At 49.5% G+C, this 18,250-nt stretch overlaps 1 protein-coding gene across 1 annotated transcript; it reads right to left on the bottom strand.

The window, feature by feature from the left end:
* Window positions 1-6,236: 6,236 nt before the first annotated feature.
* Window positions 6,237-7,610, bottom strand: LOC136494550 (zinc finger protein ZAT1-like). Its single transcript, XM_066490700.1, has one exon. It carries the CDS (start codon window positions 7,514-7,516, stop codon window positions 6,530-6,532), a length of 987 nt encoding a protein of 328 aa, XP_066346797.1. The 5' UTR covers window positions 7,517-7,610; the 3' UTR covers window positions 6,237-6,529.
* Window positions 7,611-18,250: the final 10,640 nt, after the last annotated feature.

The following is an 18,250-nucleotide window of genomic DNA, read 5'->3' as shown; positions in this document are numbered from 1 at the left end:
CGCTCGAGCTAGAGTCTCTTTCACCACTGAACGCCCTGCGTTTCACTTTTCGCGTCACTGAAAGTGAAACCAAACCAAAGCAGCTGTACAAAAGGCATCTAGTAGGCTTCAGAATTAAGAGTACCACTCCTTGGTTTCATGCTTGTACGTAAGATTAGTAGGTACTGTGGTCCAGTACTAGTGTACTAGTACATGATAGCCTGTGCAGTGCACTACAGTGCACAAACCGCTCTTTCCTGCTCAGACTTTAGTTTGCAACCTGAAACTCTTGGTAGAGTCTAGAAGACCACGACCGATCCTCAAAGGGAAACACTGCTGCTAGGCCGTTCTCACACGCTCGTCTCGTCTCTAGCTGGTTTATGAACAAGGGATGGTCAGATCAGGGGACCAAGGATGGAGCCATGGAGGTGATGTAGAGGCACATGCATTCGTTTCTTGACATGCCGCTTTTGATGCTCACTGCCGATGCCAAAGTACAGACACACTACAGTGGATACGGCAAAGAACCAGTGCAGTAGCGCTCCTACATGAGCTGGTCACCGAGTCAGTTCATGCAGACGGGGAGAACTGAAAGGGCCAGTAGAACCGAGGCTAATGGACAAGCGAAAAACAAACAAGACTGATTTCAACGGAAATGATTCTCTCTGTCTTTCTTCCCCAGCTTCCCTTTCCAGTTCTTCGTTCACGGAGATGCTTCCTGTTTTCGTGGGATGGTGCATTCAGAAGCTATATCTCTTTTAAGCATGGTGCCAGTTTTGTTTCTGCATTAGTGTGGACCAAATGAGCTCATATGCCTGTGCCATATTCCACCATTTTAAGGCTATTCTTGTCCTACTGCCATATTTGGCCAAGAGGTTTTTCACTACCCTCTAACCAGATTACTCCAATTTACTTCCATAGCAAAAAAGGTACAATGTTACATCATTAATCTGTTTTACCTTCTCTATCTTGCATCAATCCATCTTATTTGGCACGCAGTGGTAATGAAACTGAAAAGACGAAGCCCCTTACTGGCATTGTAAAAAGAAAAAGAAACTAACAATATTAACCGATTCTCCATGTAGCTTCATACATGCATATCTACCACTTCGTTGGTCATGCGGTACCGCATGCAGGCTAGGTCCTAGGTCACAGCCTTACCGGTCAGTCAGTACCAACTTGAGAAAAGAGGCATCCATGTTTCTTTTTCTTCATGTTTTACCAGCTGCAAATGGACGAAAGCACTATCGCCCCCATTGATGTTTTCTCCCTTTGTGCCAGAATCTGCTGCCTCGTACCACACCAGTACAGTGATACACTGATACTTTACCTAAGTAAAAAAAAGAAACTTTTACAAAGGAGGAGTTCTGATTTGTGAGAAGCTAAGCATACATTTGAAATGAGAGCTATTGCATCTGCTTTGCTAAGTACAGTTCAGTCCAAGCTGAGATGCTTCTTACTTATAGCAACAGGAGACTAAAATGAGATTATCCAAGCCAAGTTTTTTTTTAAGAAAAATGTTTATTCCGATGCCACGTGATGTGGCATATACATGATGCCTTACGACCCAAGGTTTCTCTCGCCCCACAAATTGCCATCCGCCTTGGACTTTTGTATTTTGTTTTTTTCAAACAAAAGGTCCACAGATGCAAAATTTTAGCTCATCTTTTTCCCTCTCGTGGGTGTGACTGTGACGGCAATAAAAATAGTCCCCGGCTGATGATGAGAGGGGAGGGTGAAGGAACCATCTTGGCTGCAGAAGCAAGCAAGAATCCTACCGTCGGAGCGTGCCATCGAGCCCTACTAACAGTAGCCCCTCACCCTCACCTCAACAACAGTCCAGAGGCCTGCCCCTGCGCCAACTAAACTCTCGTGACCGGGCACACTTATGATGCTGTGGCAGCACGCATAAAAGGGTACATGAGCTGATGAGCAACAACGTAAGGGACGAACAAGAAAGTACGCTGTGTTTGCAGCATCGTATGGTGTTTTCCTTTTCCCTGACGAAGGAAGGTAGTTTCTGTTACATTACTGAAGAGATGATGATATCTCCAAATGTCTCTTCGCAAAGCGACAGCAAAGCCTCCTTGGCGCAGGCCGGAACTTACAAACTTGCAGCGGGGTTATTACTCTGGCAGAGACATGGCAATGTCTCAGGCAGAAACAAAATTACCCTGTCATTGTCGTGGTAAACAAACCAACCGTTGCTTGATTGCTTGCTTGCTCCGTGTCCGGACTCTGGAATCAGGATTGGCTCCATCAAATCAATCGAGTAAAAGCCCGGGCAGAGAAAAAAGAAAAGAAAAGATGAGCGAGAGAGCTGGGGCAAAAGCAGGGAAGGTGCTGTTGGTGCGCCGTTCCAATACGCCACGCCGATTGCCGATGCCGTTCTAATTGCGAGACAGCAAAACGCATGACAGGGTACCATGCGCCCCTTCACTCCTTGCCTGTATGCGAACGCGCGGGGTGGTCACCTACCATGTGAACGGCGCGCGGCGGCAGCTGCCCCTGTGTGCTCCACGGAGAAACCCCCATCAATGTACTCATCTCGTATACATGCACACAGCACACCTCGGCTTTTCAGAAGACAAGTCCATGATTGCTCGTGCCCTCACGCGATTGTGGGTATACAGTGCAGGAGTTGGTGTCCTCCTCCTCAGCGCTGTAGAACCGCATACAATGGCGAAGAACAGTGCACGAGCGGCGCCCGAACGAAGAGGTTTCGCTGTGGCCTGTAGGTGAAGACGGAGGAGAGTTAATCGCAAACGGACGGTGGTTTACCTACGCAAAGCACGCACTCACTGTGCCAAGAAAGCGACCCCAGGTTGCGGTGGTCGCGTCGCCGAGGCCCGTGGTGGCGTCACTGGTCGCTAGTCACTCACCAGCACTACGCCCACGTCGACGCTACCAGCCAAACTGTTGCCACTCGCCGGTCGCCGTTACCTGCTGCTCGATCAGGTGCGAAGATTAGTCCCCGGTAGCTGCGTCGATCATCGGGCTAATGGACCGTCGCTGCAAGCCTGTAATCTTATCTACCTGCCTGTGGCCGTGCGAACGATACCAATACCATACGGCGATATCTACAAAGCGTGACAGTAACCAGTAGATGTCGTTGCAACTGTCAAGTGAAAATGAGATTACGCTAGCCTGCTATGTGCCTGCGTATATGCGTACGCTCCTGCTAGCGGCACAGGGCCACAGGACAAAGGCTACCGGTACCGGCACCCGTAATTTTCTGCGGCAGCTGTAGACGGCCAGTACGATGCCAAGACCGGTCCAAACGAGCAGCCAGCCGAGCGGGAATTTTCTACCCGGATGGGACGGCCGCGGCGTGAGGCTCGGTTCTACTTTCAAGCTCGAGCTCTCGGCTCTCGCCGAAGTGGGCATGTTCGCTTTAATTTTATTAGTCGGTTTATCAGCAAAAATCTATAATATTTTTCTCTGGTAATAAAACAGGCTTCAATTGACTTATGAACCGGTTTTAATACGAGCCCAACGGGTCAGTCTCGCGTTCACTCGTTCAGTGACCCCGACAACAGCAAAAGTTAAAGCCAGATGACAATGCTGTGCCTGTGCTGTTGCTGCACTGCAGCTCGCGCTGTACGGAGTATGTTTATTGTCATTAGTACCAGTGAGCATACACTTTTTTTTTTGAGAAATACTAGTGAGCATACTTTTCAGTGTCTCTTTTGGTTCCGTTTCAGAGCATACTCCGTACTACTTGTCACTAGTGAAGCTAAGGGAAACTTTCTAGTAGGACTACCACTTTTGCCAAGATAATAAAATCCATCAAGAAACGTAAGCAGGAGACCGATCGATCAATCGATGGATCAACAAACGATTCTCACCGGGCAGGGAAGGTATACTTGGCCAACCGGGCCGTCTGGCGCGGCATTGGCACGGGCACGGTCAGACACGGCACGATGCGGCACGGTAGCTCAGCCGTGTCATGCTTGATAGTGTCGCTGTGCCGAGACCTCGGCTCAGGCACGGCTCTATTACCGGTTAGCCATGCCGTCGAGCACGGCAGCCCCACGTGTCCGTGCTGGTCCGAGCACTGCAGCTCCACGTGAGGAGCGACCTCGTCGTTGCTGTCGTCGTGCCATCGCGTCGTCATTGCCGTTCCCGCGGAGCCGCGTCGCCGTATGAGAGGAGGACGTCGTCACTGGGAGCGACGACAACGGGGAGAGCCGAGCGAGGGGGAAGCGGTGGTGGCCTGCCCCGGCGACCAGCCTACGACGCGGCAAGAGAGAGGCGGGGCACCACCGCGAGCCCCATGCGGCCTCCGCTCAGCGCGGCGCCGTTGTCGTTGCCGCGCGCTCGCCGCTGCCACCACGCTGCGTCAAGCGAGCCGCGCGGCCTCCGCGTCTCGCCGCAAAGCCGCTGTAGTGAAGGAGGCGGCGAGGAGAAGCCACTGGAGGGAGTGGAGAAACGGGAGCGGCGGGCTCGGAGCAAAGCGCGTGAGGGAGAGCGAGTGCGTGAAGGAGTCGGAGAGAGCGGCGGTGTGGACGGGAAACTCGGAGGTGTGGGAAGATAGTTAGGTTTTATGATGTGATTTATCCAGAGGAAATCCAACTATCTAAAATAATCGGATCGCGTTGTGCTAGCCCAAAAACTGTGCTGTGCCTAGGCCGACACTACGGGCCGCTGTGGAGGCCTAGGCACGAGTACGACGCCGGGCCGTGCCAGACACGAGCCTGGCCCGTGCTTTTCGGACCCGGCCAGTGCCGGCCCAGCGTGCCAAGGCCACCTGGACAACTATAAGGGCAGGAATCCATCCATCGGAAATAGGTTTGGCCAGGGCTCCACCCGTGAATAAATCCCAGCCGTCCATTCGTGATCTCTTGCGCCGCCGCCACGTGGGGCGTTCCGGGGCCATCTCCCGTCCCCACCCCAAGCGGCTTTCCGCCTCCGGTCCAACATGCTACCGGCACACAGAAGTGCACACCATAGTAGGCCGGGGGCAAGGGAGGGCCCACGTGTCATAGCCGGTTTGCCCTAGCTGAGCCGTGGACCAACCGAATTCACCCGCGAGATCCGCCTCGGGCTCCGCGCTCCAAGTACGGTAACAGTACAGGCCCATTTATTTATTAATTATTATTAATAACCCCCATTCTCTTTTAACCAAGCGTTAATCGCAGAATCAACCACCGACGCTACTCTGACCACTGAACTGTAGTGACCTGAGACCAGCCGATGCAAACCAAGCGTCGTAGTAGGAGGGAGGGGAGAGAAAAGAAGGGACGATGACGACGGTTTGGGCTCGTTGGTTTGATTCGTTTTTTTTTTATCTGGAACAGTGTTTTTCTCTCACAAATTTTTTTAGATTTCTCTAAAATTTCTCCAAACGAACGGGCCTCGATGGCTCATGGCTTGGGCTTGAGAGAGACGGGTGCCACGTGGACGTGAGTGGTGGGCCATGCATATAACCACCTACCGGCGCTCCCGCCGAACGTGGAGAGAGCAGGAGCAGTGCCTGTAAAATCGAAAGCCTCTAACCAACTCGTCGGACAGATCGCATCGAACCAATCAACCAACAATCTCGTATAGTACTCGTAGCCGCACCTACAGTGATATCCGAGGTATATCTAGATCCGTATATGGCGTATTTATACACCTATATTACTCATTCAAAACTGCATTAGCTGCTGCGACGGACAATCTGTTGGGATGCATTATGCTCGTGCCGGGCAGCGTGGGGGAGGGGGCCACCGCGCAGCGAGAGCAAGGGACGGAGAACAAAATGGCCTGGGCACAGTGCGCAACTGTTCATGCCTAGCCTTTTCGCTGCTGCTGCTGGTCCTGGCAGTGGCAGCAAGCAGCAGGAGAAGGAAGGATGCATCGGCAGATGCAGGTGGTGCCGTGGTGGTGGGCGGCGGCAGCATCCAGCACTCCAGCAGGCAGGCAACAGCAATGCGGCCGAAGCAAAAGGAGAGTGAGAACAAGAGAGCAAGCAGAGCGGCGGAGTTTCGAGCAAGCAGAGCGGCGGAGTTTCACTTTCTGCAACAAACTAAACATGAACGCCAGGCCGATCCTGCATTGGTATCGCCAGTTCGATGCTGGTGTTTTTTGGCTACCGGCTAATGACTGCGATTGCCTTGGTGGCTTTGCCAAGCTCCCTGCTATGGACAGTTGGAACGTGCACAGCTGGAGACTGCAACAGAAAGCAACGCTTCAGCTAGAGTTTTTCTTCTTTTTTGGATTTTCTTGATTCAGATGAGAATTCAAGAACTAGCTAGCTCTGTTAGCTGCCCCGATCTACTCTGTTCCATGGCTTGAAACAAACAAAAAGACAGAACGAAATGGCGGACTACAGAGATATTGTAGCTGACTGAATCAATGCAAACGAACAAATATTATACTAAGAAAAAAACGAACCTCCCAACCCAAGCAAAGATGTCTCCATTTTTTGTATCATAAGTTTCTCTACCTTCCTTACTGCTTCGTTAATCAGTAAGTCTTTTCTTTCTGTCTCTGATGATACTTACCTCGAATCGTCTCCACTGGAATCAGCCGAAAGGAGCGGCCGGCTTGCTTGCTCTGCTAGCTTTCAAGAACCTGCTGGCTTGGACGAGAGGAAGGGATCTGACACGGCGGAGACCTCCACGTCGTCGAAGGGCGCGGGGAGGTTCAGATCAATGAAACCCAGGCTCTTCATTGCGATCGAAGGATCAGCGCCTGATGTGACGGCGGCGGCTGCTGCTGCTGCCGCCGCCGCCGCCGAGCAGAGGTGAGACAGCTTGTGGCCGCTGAGAGCTTGCCCGGACGGGAACACGCGGAAGCAGTAGGGGCACTCGTGCGGCTGCTGCGCCTTGGAGTCCTCCTCTCTGCCCTCGCATTCTGGCAATGGCTGCAGCGGGGCCGGGGCGGGAGGCGGCTGAGTGCTGAGCGGGGGCGCGCAGCAGCCGCCCCTGCCGCCGCGCACGTTGCTGGCCCGGTGGCCCCCGAGGGCCTGGTACGATCGGAACACCTTCTTGCACGCGGGGCACTCGTACCGCGTCCGCTTCTGCGCTGCCGCGGCGGCGGCGGCGACCACCACGGGGCGGGCGTCGCTCTCGTCGTCGTCGGAGTCGAGGCGGTACGGGTACGGGTACGGCGGCGGCGGCGCGGGCCAGGAGTCGCAGGAGAGCATCATCAGAGACAGCGCGACGTCCTCCTCCGGCGTGGCAGCGTCGGAGACCGAGCTCATCGGCTCCGCGTCTCCCGATCCGGCGTGCGAGCGCTTGGCGTCCGGCGACGGGGAGTAGTAGTCCGTCGTCTCGCTCTCGCGATCCGAGAAGTCGGAGTCGTCGTCGAGGCGGACGCGGCGCTTGGGGTTCTTCTCCTGCAGCGCGTGCGGCCCCTGGATGGGGCTGCGCTTCTTTGCGTCGGCGGCGTCGTCGTCGATGCCGCCGCCGGCCGCGATGGAGGTCGAAGCCGACGACGCCGAGGAGATCTGCGACTTAGCGGCGGCGATGGAGTGGGCGCGCATGTGGCCGGCGAGGGCGCGGGGGCTGGCGAAGCGGCGGGAGCATAGCTTGCATGTGTTCTTGGCCATGGCGAGAGCTTGGTGGAGAGCTTGATGAGAGAGAGAGCTCGGGAAAGCTAAAAATACGAGCTTTTAGAGGAGACGAGCGAGAGAGAGAGAGAACTGCCCTGCCGCCCCCCTGCCACCGTGGGGGAGTTTAGAATATAGCGGAACTGCCAAGTTTCCCCCACATTTATGCCCTTTTGATTTCCTCCTATATCTTTTGTGTTTTTGTAGGGCTCCTCGTATCCTTTGGTTATTGCAATTTTGAGAGCACATATATCTTTGGAATACCAGAAGCATTAATTTTTAGAGGATGGACAAGAGAAATATATTGCATTTTGTCAAGAAAAAAAAAGCAAAATATGAAGTGACAGACTGACAGGCCCAGGAAATTCTCCTTAAATACTTAGTATTCTGCTAGGAAAAAGATTGGAAGAACTAAGAAAAAGATATCGAAAGAAAAAAAAGTATAAATGTTGAGTACATTGTATAAATTAATGTTGGTCGTATGAAGGATATGAAATGTATCTTGTGGTCCAATTCCTTGTCTTGTATGCGTGACACAAAGATCAGTTTTAGTCAACAATTAAGTATTTATTTCCAACAATATATACAGATCATTTGTACACGCACACTACTTTATGAACCAGCTGTGTTATATTATATATATATATATATATATATATATATATAGAGAGAGAGAGAGAGAGAGAGAGAGAGAGACCAACCAGCTCTGTGATGAATTTTAGTTGGTTCCTACTGTCAATACAAGAATTAGGAGCAATAATCCTAGTAAGTTTGGAATTTTTTATTGAAGATGTCACCACTCTCCTCCACCATGGCGATGGCTGTCAACCTGCCTTTTTATGGACTAGCTTAATATAGGCTAGATCTTTCCATGTTAAGCCACCATTCCGCTCGGATCACGACTGGGAAGTGCAGTTGGCCGGTTTCCGGCCTTCGCTTGACTGGCTCCAACCTCCAACCCTGCTGGTGCGCCATACGTGCAGCGAGCTGAGTGAGTGAGAGACTGATCGAAGAAGAGCTCAGAGGTCAGAGCAGCGGAGAAGGTGCCAACAAGGCTGGGATGCTGAGAAGGCTCCCGGCAAGCAAACAAAACGCCTGCATGCAATGCATGGTGACCGACGGTGGAGTGGAGTAGAGTGTTGTTGCTTGGGGGATCGAGACTTTTGGTACGCGTCAAAATTAATCGCGTGGGATCGAGTCCAAAACTGCAATGTCACTACCACCCAAGAGTCGGTCGCAATGCTTTTACGCCTTTCCAATCAATTAATTAAATTTATTGATGATCCGGCCGGTTGTGGATGGGAACCAAAGATCACGGTATGGTTTTGGCAACGCTTCATTAGTGGCTCCATTCCATCGATCAGTAGCTTCCTTCCTCTCAAAGACATGCAGGGCAAGGCAGGCAGTAGTAGTATCTCATAATTCCTTTCCTTCCCCGTAATTTCTCCCGTCCCTGAAATTACTACGTAGTACTCCCCACTTTACTTGCATCGATGTCCATCCGTTTTTACCGCTCTTTAACGGGGCATGATGTTGCTGGTTTCCCTCCTGTAGCCTGTACGAGTAGGTCAAATCCTTTCTCAAAAAATAGACGATGTTTACTGAGACCGGGAGCTTAGCAAGCGAGTAAAGCATCGGCTCAGCGTGCCGCCCCGGCCCTGTGGGCTGTGGGCTGTGGGCTGTGGCTGTGGCCGTCTTGCTGGGTGCTGGCTGCCTTCGCGACGTGGAGTCGTGGAGGCGCTTTTGGTGCGCCTGCTGGGCGAGGGCGGGTGCTTTTCCAATTCCAACCAACCGCTTTGGAGATTTCCTGGCAGTAGGTGCGCGCCGGTTCACATGATTACCCCACTAAACACCTACTCCAAAGTTAATCAGGAACCATTCTTGCTCAAGCATTCATCGACTGTGCTGTGGACGGGCCATGTGTAGCCGTGTAGGAGCAACCGCACAGCAAGCAAAGTAATGCTGCGAGCACCGGTAGTTCCAGAGCTGGCTGCTGATGCATGGCTGGCTGTTGCTGCAAAAAAGAAGAAGAAGTGACTAGCAAACACTGTTGAGTAGGCAAGAAAGCAGCCAGCCACAGCTACAGCCAGCGGAAGCCAGCTGAACTGAATTGAAGATGCTACTATATGGGGCTCTATCGCCAACTGAACTGAAGATGGAGCAACGGAGCAACAACTCGGCTAGCGATCTCGGTTTGTAAGGTACCAAATCGTCCTGGAGGGAGGCTGGGCTTTGCCAGTGAATACGAGGCAGCCGAGCAAGTGATGAGGCCACACGCCACGGCTGTAGCTTGGAAAGCCGGACGTCCGCCAGCAGCAGCGCTTGTTGTTCTCCCCTTCTCTATTCAATTCCCTGTCAATTTCCTGCTGTCTCTATCCTCCGAATGCCCGTCTCCAGCCTTTCTCGAGACCTTTGCATCCTCGGGATGTAATTTCGATTTGGTTTCTTCTTTCTTCTGCAACCTAAACCTCAATTATCCATTGGCTCAGCACTTAGTCTATTCTACAGAAGTGGCCGGTTTAGAACGCACCAATTTTAAAGAAATTAGTTCAACTTCACAGAAAAAACATAGGAAAAAAAATCATGTGTTCCAAATAGGACGGTTTTAGTTATGGCGGTTTTGTAATAGGAGCATGCGTTTAAGGATATATATTTTCTCCTAGAGCACAAAAATAATGATCTAGTCTAAAGATTGATAGTCAATAGAATATGCTGACCTATACTTTAATTTTTGGGATCTATGTTTCTAAGGAGTTATTTATAAAACTACTATACCATCTCGATGTATTGTGCTTGGAGTTTTTATTTTAAAAAGATCTTCATTTATAAAAGAATTTCAAATGCTTGGTTGAACGGTTAGTTCACTGCTATGCAAACTTTGAATCTACTCGAAATATTTATCATAATAATGTAAATCGAAATTAAATATTACTATGTCGTCACGTTGCAACAGGACACAACTTGTTGCGTTGACGTTGGATCTTGCCTTATATGTTCCAATTTATCTTGGAATTAGACTAAGTACCATGCCTAGATATGTGTCGCTCTAACTCGTATAGGCATGCAAGGGTTGGAGATTTATCTAAATGGATCACGTCATACGTTCAAATTCGTATTGAGATCAGACTCTCCACCATACATTGACATGATGCTCTAACTTATACATACTCAGGAGAAAGTGAAGGACCACAAAACATTATAGATATAAATAAGGGTATACTCCCTCTATTCCTTTTTTAGTGTCGCTATGGTATTTGTGGTGGTCAAACACTCTTAAGTTTAACTAAGTTTATAGAAAAATTAGCAACATTTATATCTCCAAATAAGTTTATTATGAAAATAGTTTCAACAATCTATCTGATGATACTTATTATGTACCATAGTATTAATATTTTCTTATATATATTTGGTCAAAGTTAAGTACGTTTGACTTTTAAGAAGCAAGAATGATAGTTAAAAAGGGACGAAGGGAGTAGATGTATCAGAGCAACCATTTGTAAAGCGCAGCTAGAAGGCTTGTTGGGTGCAACTACAGGAAGACCAGATACTGATACATGTGCTTTGGAGAAGAAATGAAAATTCACAACTGCTTCATTATATAGAGAGCTGACCTTCCCTGGAGTTGAAAATAAGGAAGTCATGAGTATATGGAGAGTTAGAATACCAATGAAGATCAAGTTTTTTCTTTGGTCCATTTATTCAGATTGCCTTCCTTCGGCAGAACAGCTGGTCAGGAGAAACTGGCCTGGAGTTGAGCATTGCAAAGTGTGTGGACAAATAGAGACAACCCAACATATTTTCTTTGAGTGCTATATAGCAAATTACTGCTGGTGGACAGATCATGATGCCCTCTTTTGGACACAAACACCTATAAACCTTCATCAATTTCTAAATCTTAGTAGTGGTAGATGAGATGTTCCTAAATCAAAGATGATCTTTCTTTTTGCTTGTATATGCTGGAGTCTTTGGTTAATTCGTAATGACTATGTCTTTAACAACAAAATCATAACAAGTCCGAATGTAGTGGTACATCGATCAATAATTTTTCTGCAAAATGGAGCATTCTACTCAAGGAGAAGGAAAGAGGCTGGGTTTCGAAGAAAGTGGAAAAGCTATCAAGACATTTGGTGCAAAACATCCAAGACTAATGGTGTAGAGTTTCAGAATGGATTGTTATGCGAGGATGTAATTTTCTGTTAAAGTTCTGGTGAACCTTTTAGTAGTTGCTTTTGCGAACTGCGTTGTGGTAGAGGGGTGTGCCATGGGCACTTTCAAAAATTGTGATTGTAAGGTTGTTTTTCCAGTGAATTCTATGCTTTCTATAAAGCGGGACCAATCGGTCTTTAGTCTAAAAAAAAGAAGGATTGTAGGCCTATTTAATTCTTTGACATTTTTTTTTGACGGAGTTCAATTCTTTGACTTGAAAGTTTGGATGACCCGAATGCATGCAGTTTTGTCGTTCATGATTTTTTTATAAGAAATGTCAAATAAAAATTTAGGTGCTAAAAACAAGAAAATATGCAAGGGAAGGGAAGTGCCCTGTGCATCGCCCCTCGTCCGTGTTGTGCACTTGTGCTCCATAGACCATAGTACTTTCCAATGGTTCCTGCAGGTTTCAGCTCCAAGGACGACGATATGCCCCCACGGGCCACGGCCCACGCGCTCTGTCTCCGTACGTCGACCGCTAGCTCGATGCGCTTCGTCCTATTGAACAACCCATCGTCCACTGTCCAGTGGTCCACCGATTCCCTAGTGGTGATACAATCTAGACATGTTTCGATGTGCTTTTCCCTGCACATTTCTGGCCCCAGAACGCCGGTCACCGCCACATTGGACTGCAGCCCCTCTATTTGACATGGAAGTACATCATTGTCAGCAGCCCAACAAGGTTGGAGCTGACCAACGTGGAAACCCTCGTCTTGCCGAGGTGTGCATCAGCAGCCAAAAGCTTTTTTCTAGAGCGCTTCCCACTACCCAAAATCAGTAATCACAGCTGGTTCAAAAGTAGTTTTCGACCGGATAATCGACAGCGTTGACATTAGCATTTTATTGCCAATTGTTTGATCAGTAATGATGCCTAATTTCACACACACAAAAACTCCGTGTTGTCGGAGACAGGGCTATGCCCACGTCTTGCATCGAGGCCGCGCGCCGAAGGCTACCCCTCATGCTGGGGGTTGCTCTCACGCCCTATGCCAAAGGCTGCGTCGACTCCTCGCACTGAGGACTACGTGTCCCGTATAGGAGGCTGCCCCTCGTGCCCGGGGGCCACCAACACCAGGGCCACACCTGTGCCGGGAGGAGAGCCACCAAGGGGAGGAAAGCGGAGATCTAGGGAGAGAGAAATGAGATTATGTTAGAGAGAGGGAGGGCACCAGAGGGAAGGGTAAGGGGGGAGCGACCGCGAGCGTGAGTGGAAAATTAATCATGTTGAAAAGAACTTTCGTGTCTAGAAGAGGGTATTACTGTCGATCGATAATACAATACAAGTGATAATTATCTATCATTATCGGCTGGTTTTAAAATTCAATAGTGATAATTAGTTTTTTTGTTCCAAAATGAGCTACATGTTAACTCTGATATTAGACATGAGTGACCAAAAGAGAGATCAACCATAACTTGGGTCAAAACACAAACATGTATCCTTGTTTTCCTTATTTTCGAGCGTAACGATCAATGATGTTTCAACTAGAAATTTTAGTATCGATGCATAATGATAGTGTTATGTGATTGTTTGATGATTGGATTGTTTCGTGTCACTTGACCGTTACAAAGATCCTGAAGAGGAGGTACGGAGACACTTTGCTGAGGGCCCATGTCGGTCGGGACTAAAACCCGGTTGGTCGAGAGGAGAACCCCTATGCTAGTTAGGCAGATATGAGAACACACCCTCACATTTTCCCTCGGTGAGCCCCTCCCTTGGCGGCGGCAGCCTCCTCCCTACTGTTGTCGCTAGATCCATCCTCCTCTGGTGGCGCGGCCTTCTCCTGGCCCCTCCCAGCACGCCTGCCTGTAGGTTTTTCTTCTTGCGGCGTGGCCTTCTCCTGGTTCCTCCTTGGCTTACCTCCTCGCCGTCTTCTCTCCTAGGCGAGAGCGTGCTGGCGACTATGACCCCCGTGGGGCCTGGCAGCGCGTGGTTGCGACACCCACGGCTTCTCTCCCGGGCACGGCTGCGCTGGTGGCTACAATCCTGCGGCATCTCTCTTGAGCGTGGTCACTGGTCAGGCTGGCGGCTGCGACCCCGAAGATGTCTGGAGGTGTGGCAGCGACCCCATAGGGCTACGTTCCCAACGCATGGTCACTGTTGCACGCATAGCACAATCGGTAGGGAGAAAAAATGAGAATGATGAATGGGTCCTATGTGTCATCCTTGGTTCGAATGAATGTACGGGTCTTAGTTTGTGGGTTATTGCTGAAGCAACGAAAAAATTAAACATTCAAAATTGAAGGAAGCCCTCGAATTACAATTATGGATCCTAATTCGAGGGCTTCTACTCAGAATTGCTCTAAAGGTACTGTAGCTGTAGTAGTAGCAAGCGCCGTCGTGGTGGTGTTCATCGAGCTACCAGTATTGTGATGAACTTCTTTAGTTATCGTAAAGTAAAATGCAATCCATGTACATGCAATTACAGCTAGTCATCCTTACACGTTCTTCGCGATTTTCCACTGAATTGGGTTCGGTTCTTTCCTAGATCCTCACACCTAGCATCCTTCGACCTTTCCCGTGAAGGGACAAGTAAGGAGCTCACGTTGTCTGGCTGGCCTGCTCGGCCCTATGGGCCTTGCAGCGGCACAGGTGGCCCATAAGCATAGTGCCCTCTTTTCTTTTATTTTCATTTTTTCCAATTTCTGAAATTTTCTTGATCCAAAGTTGACTTCAACTCAAAATTCCAATTTTAAGGGAAAACTCTATAAATTCCAGCAGGAACAAGCATGAGACGGTGCTTGTATCATTTTATTGATAGAGAAGGAAACCAGCCACTTTCAGATTTTCCGGCATTGGGTGCGTGCCGGTTCACATGATGATTGTCCGTTCCAGCGTTGCGGGAGCGGCGTGCTGATCATACTGATCATGCGTGCGACTGTGAGTGAGGCATGTGTACGAGCAACTGCAGGTTGTGCCAGTTATTTACTGATACTAGCGCTGGCAGTTCTGAAACAAAAACAGGTACCAATGTATTTTTTGATATGAATTCAGCAGGCAATTCAATTCGTGCGTCGTCGTGGCACCGGCTGGTTTTGGATTCTGAATACTACGAGACAGCTGGGGCAATTGTCAATTGATGAGGTCATTCATATGGCAGTATCATCACTCGTTTGCCCCTTCCTCCTTTCCTGACATTGTCGTCCTGCCGTCCCTGTTCTTCTCCGGATGCCCGCAATCATCGTCGGGTAATCAGTAGAAAGGACACAAGAATTTGTAGCTGGATGGCTGGTGATCACAGTTAGTCCCTTACATACAGTAATAGTACAAGCCAATCCTTGATCTGTTGAACGGATTAAGGTTTTGAGAAGTACGCTGAATGTAACTCGCCTCGCGTCCTCGCCGTCAGGTTCGTAATGCTGAGCGCGTGCAGCGCCGCATGACAGGACTACGGGAGTTGCAGTGACTGCAGAACGCTGCGGGATCCCGATGTTCAGTTTTAAGCAGAACAATAGTCAGTGTAGCAGTAGCAGATAATCACCATTCACTAGTACTAGTCTACTCCAAGCGATGTGTTCGGATCTTCAGAAACTGAAAGGATACTACTACACCTCATAGTTATGGCCCTCCGGTCGAGTAAGCGTCAACACTACCTAGAGCTGGTGCACCCGGGTATACATGGTCGAGTAAGCGTCAACACTACCTAGAGCTGGCGGCACCGGGCCAGGCACCGTGCCTGACTGGGAGCCATGTCTGACTAGCGACCCAGACCATGGCCTGTCGGGCCTTTTTTCCGTGCCGGGCTGCCTGAAAAACACAACCAAATTACCAGGCCGGGCCATCCCGAAGCCCGCTATCGCCGAGGCCCCTCAACCAACTCTATTCAATGTTCTCATTTCACATTTGAAATCAAAAGAAGATCAACACTCAACAGAATGTCAGAATCTAAGTTAAGAAATTGAAAAGCAATAGGAAATGAAAATGGCAACTGGCAAGATATGAAAAGCCAAATTTATTGAGCTGATGTGCAATGTTGCCTCGTTAAAAACCTTTCTACGTAAAGTAATACTCACCGTTATGAGAAACCCAAGAAAGAAAAAAAGAGTACAACCAGCTCAAAGTTCAAATGTATAATGTCTTACAAACCATAGTTCAAGTCTAAACATGAAACATACTCTTAGGTAGTATTTGGTTGGGAGTCAAAGTGGAGTGGGACGGTTCTGTCTCTGATTTCTAGGACAGGATGGGGACGGAACGACTCCATTTTCTGTTTGGTTGATAAGGACGGGATCGACCCATTTTGTGTTTGGTTGAAGGGATAAATAGGAATGAGATGGAGGGTGAATTTGATGTCGTCAGCTACTATTTAATGGGACCCACTTGTCATAATCTTTTTAATTTTTTATTTCTTATTCTCCCTTATCTTCTTTCCAGGCATGATGCCTTATCTTCTTCCTCGTGATAGCCTCCTGACGCTCGCACGCAAGCGCCACGGTCGCCGCTCCATGGGTCTCTTCCACGCTCGCCTAGGCCATGGCTTCCCCCATGCTCGCACGCGCTATGGCTGTTGCTGCTGCTCGTCGGACTCCCCCACGCTCGTACGCTCCATGGCTGCTGCTCGTTGGACTCCCTCACGCTCGCATGCGCCATGGCTGCTGCTCGTCGGACTAGCCCACGCGTCGGAGCTCCGTGAGCTGGGGCCGCGCCGCGCCGGAGCTGGGGCCGCACCGGAGCTCCGCGAGCTGGGGCCGCGCCGCGCCGGAGGAGACCGTGCGCCCGTTCGCCATCATCTGGAGATGCTAACGCCATCCCACGCCGTCGCAAGAGGACGTCCCCGTCCGCGTTTTTTTCTAGGACGGGCTCGGTCCCGATTTTACCGAATATTCCATGGATATGCTCTAGGTGGGATATCCCAATTCCTGAGGACTCCCAACCAAACAGTCAAAAAGCGGATCCATCCCATCCCCATCCCACCCCATCCTCAGAACCAAACACTACCTTAGTCTCACAGATGACACTCACACTCCAGTCTCTCTCTCTCTCTCTCTCTCTCTCTCTCTCTCTCTCTCTCTCTCTCTCTCTCTCTCAGACACAGAAGACAGATCACAGATACAATGGCTCCAGCAGTCCTTCTCCATCTCCATCTAGCCACAGATTCTTGAAGGACTCTTCAAACTTTTGGTTCTCATCTACATGCTGCAATCTGGACAGCTAGGGTTAGGGTTACTTTACCTAGAGAGAAGGAGCCCAAAGCTGGAGAAGAACACAGTGTGACAGCATAGCCCTCGATGGACGGCGAACTTCTTGCGACGACGTACAGTTGAGAGGTCAAAGGTGAGGTGAGAAGACGGAGGAGAGTGAGATTCGCCAAGAGATAGACGAGATTCGGTTGTGGAGAGGTCGCACCGATGACAAGGGTGGAGGCGGTGGTAGCGACAGCGAGAGACGCGAGACGACGAGAGAGAGGCAAGAGGCCGAGAGTGACTGAGCTAGTGAGGCGTGGGGGGAGGGGAACAAATGAGTAGGGTTAGGCGAGGTGGGAGGGGGGCAGCTGGGGGGTTTATTCCCCTCCCAGCTGACCGGGGCCCTACTGGGCCTACCGTTGAAATACGGTCCGGGCCGGGTCGTCCGCCGGGTGGGGGGAGCGGCCCAAGTACAGCCTGCTCCTCCTGGTCGGGATGCACGGGCTTGCTGTTCACCGGATCGGGCAAGGCTAGGGCAGGGCTAAGAAAGCGGGCTTAGGGCCGGGCCACCAGGCTGTGGGCTGCAGGTACATCTTTACGCTCGGTAATGTTTGGTTCATTGGTTGGTTACCATTATAATAACAGAAAAGTTATCTAGTGCTCGGGTGTTTGGTGTGCCTATCCTAGCGCGCACTTGATTTCCTGAGCGTCAGCCAGGTGTTGGTGACCGCATCCGCACGATGCTGTTTAGTTGGAAAAACTACTGCTTCCGTGCCTCAAAAACCGCTCGAGCTCATACGTCGCCCACCTCGCCTCCTGCACCGGGTTAGCAGCCCCTGGATCCCACCATTGGACCATGCATGCACGCCGCCTGATCTATATTTTATTATTTTTATTTGGGTGTAAGTTTTATGTTCAATTGGTGTAAATTGATTATCGTATATGAGAATCATCACAATTACTCGAACAATTATCTGATATTTTTTTGGATTTTTTATTTTCTATATGTTTTATTTGGTTCCTCTTTGAAATCTTTCAATTTGGCTTCCATAGAAATAATATGGCTATTATTTATTTAATTATTTATTGTTTTTGCATTATTTTTATAATTTTTATTTGGTTCATTTGATCTAGATCGTTTTGTCATGCATGGCAATCGAGTGTTCCATGCATCTGAAATTGGGTTCCCAACTGGGTGTTTTGGTGGCACGCAACACCCAGGTGCTAGAAGCCCCTAAAACACTCAGGTGTTGAGTAGAGGGTTCTTATAATAAGGATAAGTAGGAGTACAATGTAGGAAGCCACAAAATCATATGCTAACCCGGAAATTTCAGACGGCTAAAGTTTGATGCTATAAAGATCAATTACAGAACAAATAATGTACCGAGAGAAAAATGTTGTCTTCCA

The sequence above is a fragment of the Miscanthus floridulus genome, chromosome 11 (genome assembly GCF_019320115.1).
Source record: "Miscanthus floridulus cultivar M001 chromosome 11, ASM1932011v1, whole genome shotgun sequence".
Lineage (NCBI taxonomy): Eukaryota > Viridiplantae > Streptophyta > Magnoliopsida > Poales > Poaceae > Miscanthus > Miscanthus floridulus.
The sequence above is the reverse complement of the archived record's forward strand: the minus strand, read 5'-3'. Positions and strand labels throughout refer to the sequence as shown.

Bases quoted from the DNA above. Each gene is read 5' to 3' on its own strand.
- LOC136494550 (XM_066490700.1), bottom strand. From the start codon at position 7,516: ATGGCCAAGAACACATGCAAGCTATGCTCCCGCCGCTTCGCCAGCCCC.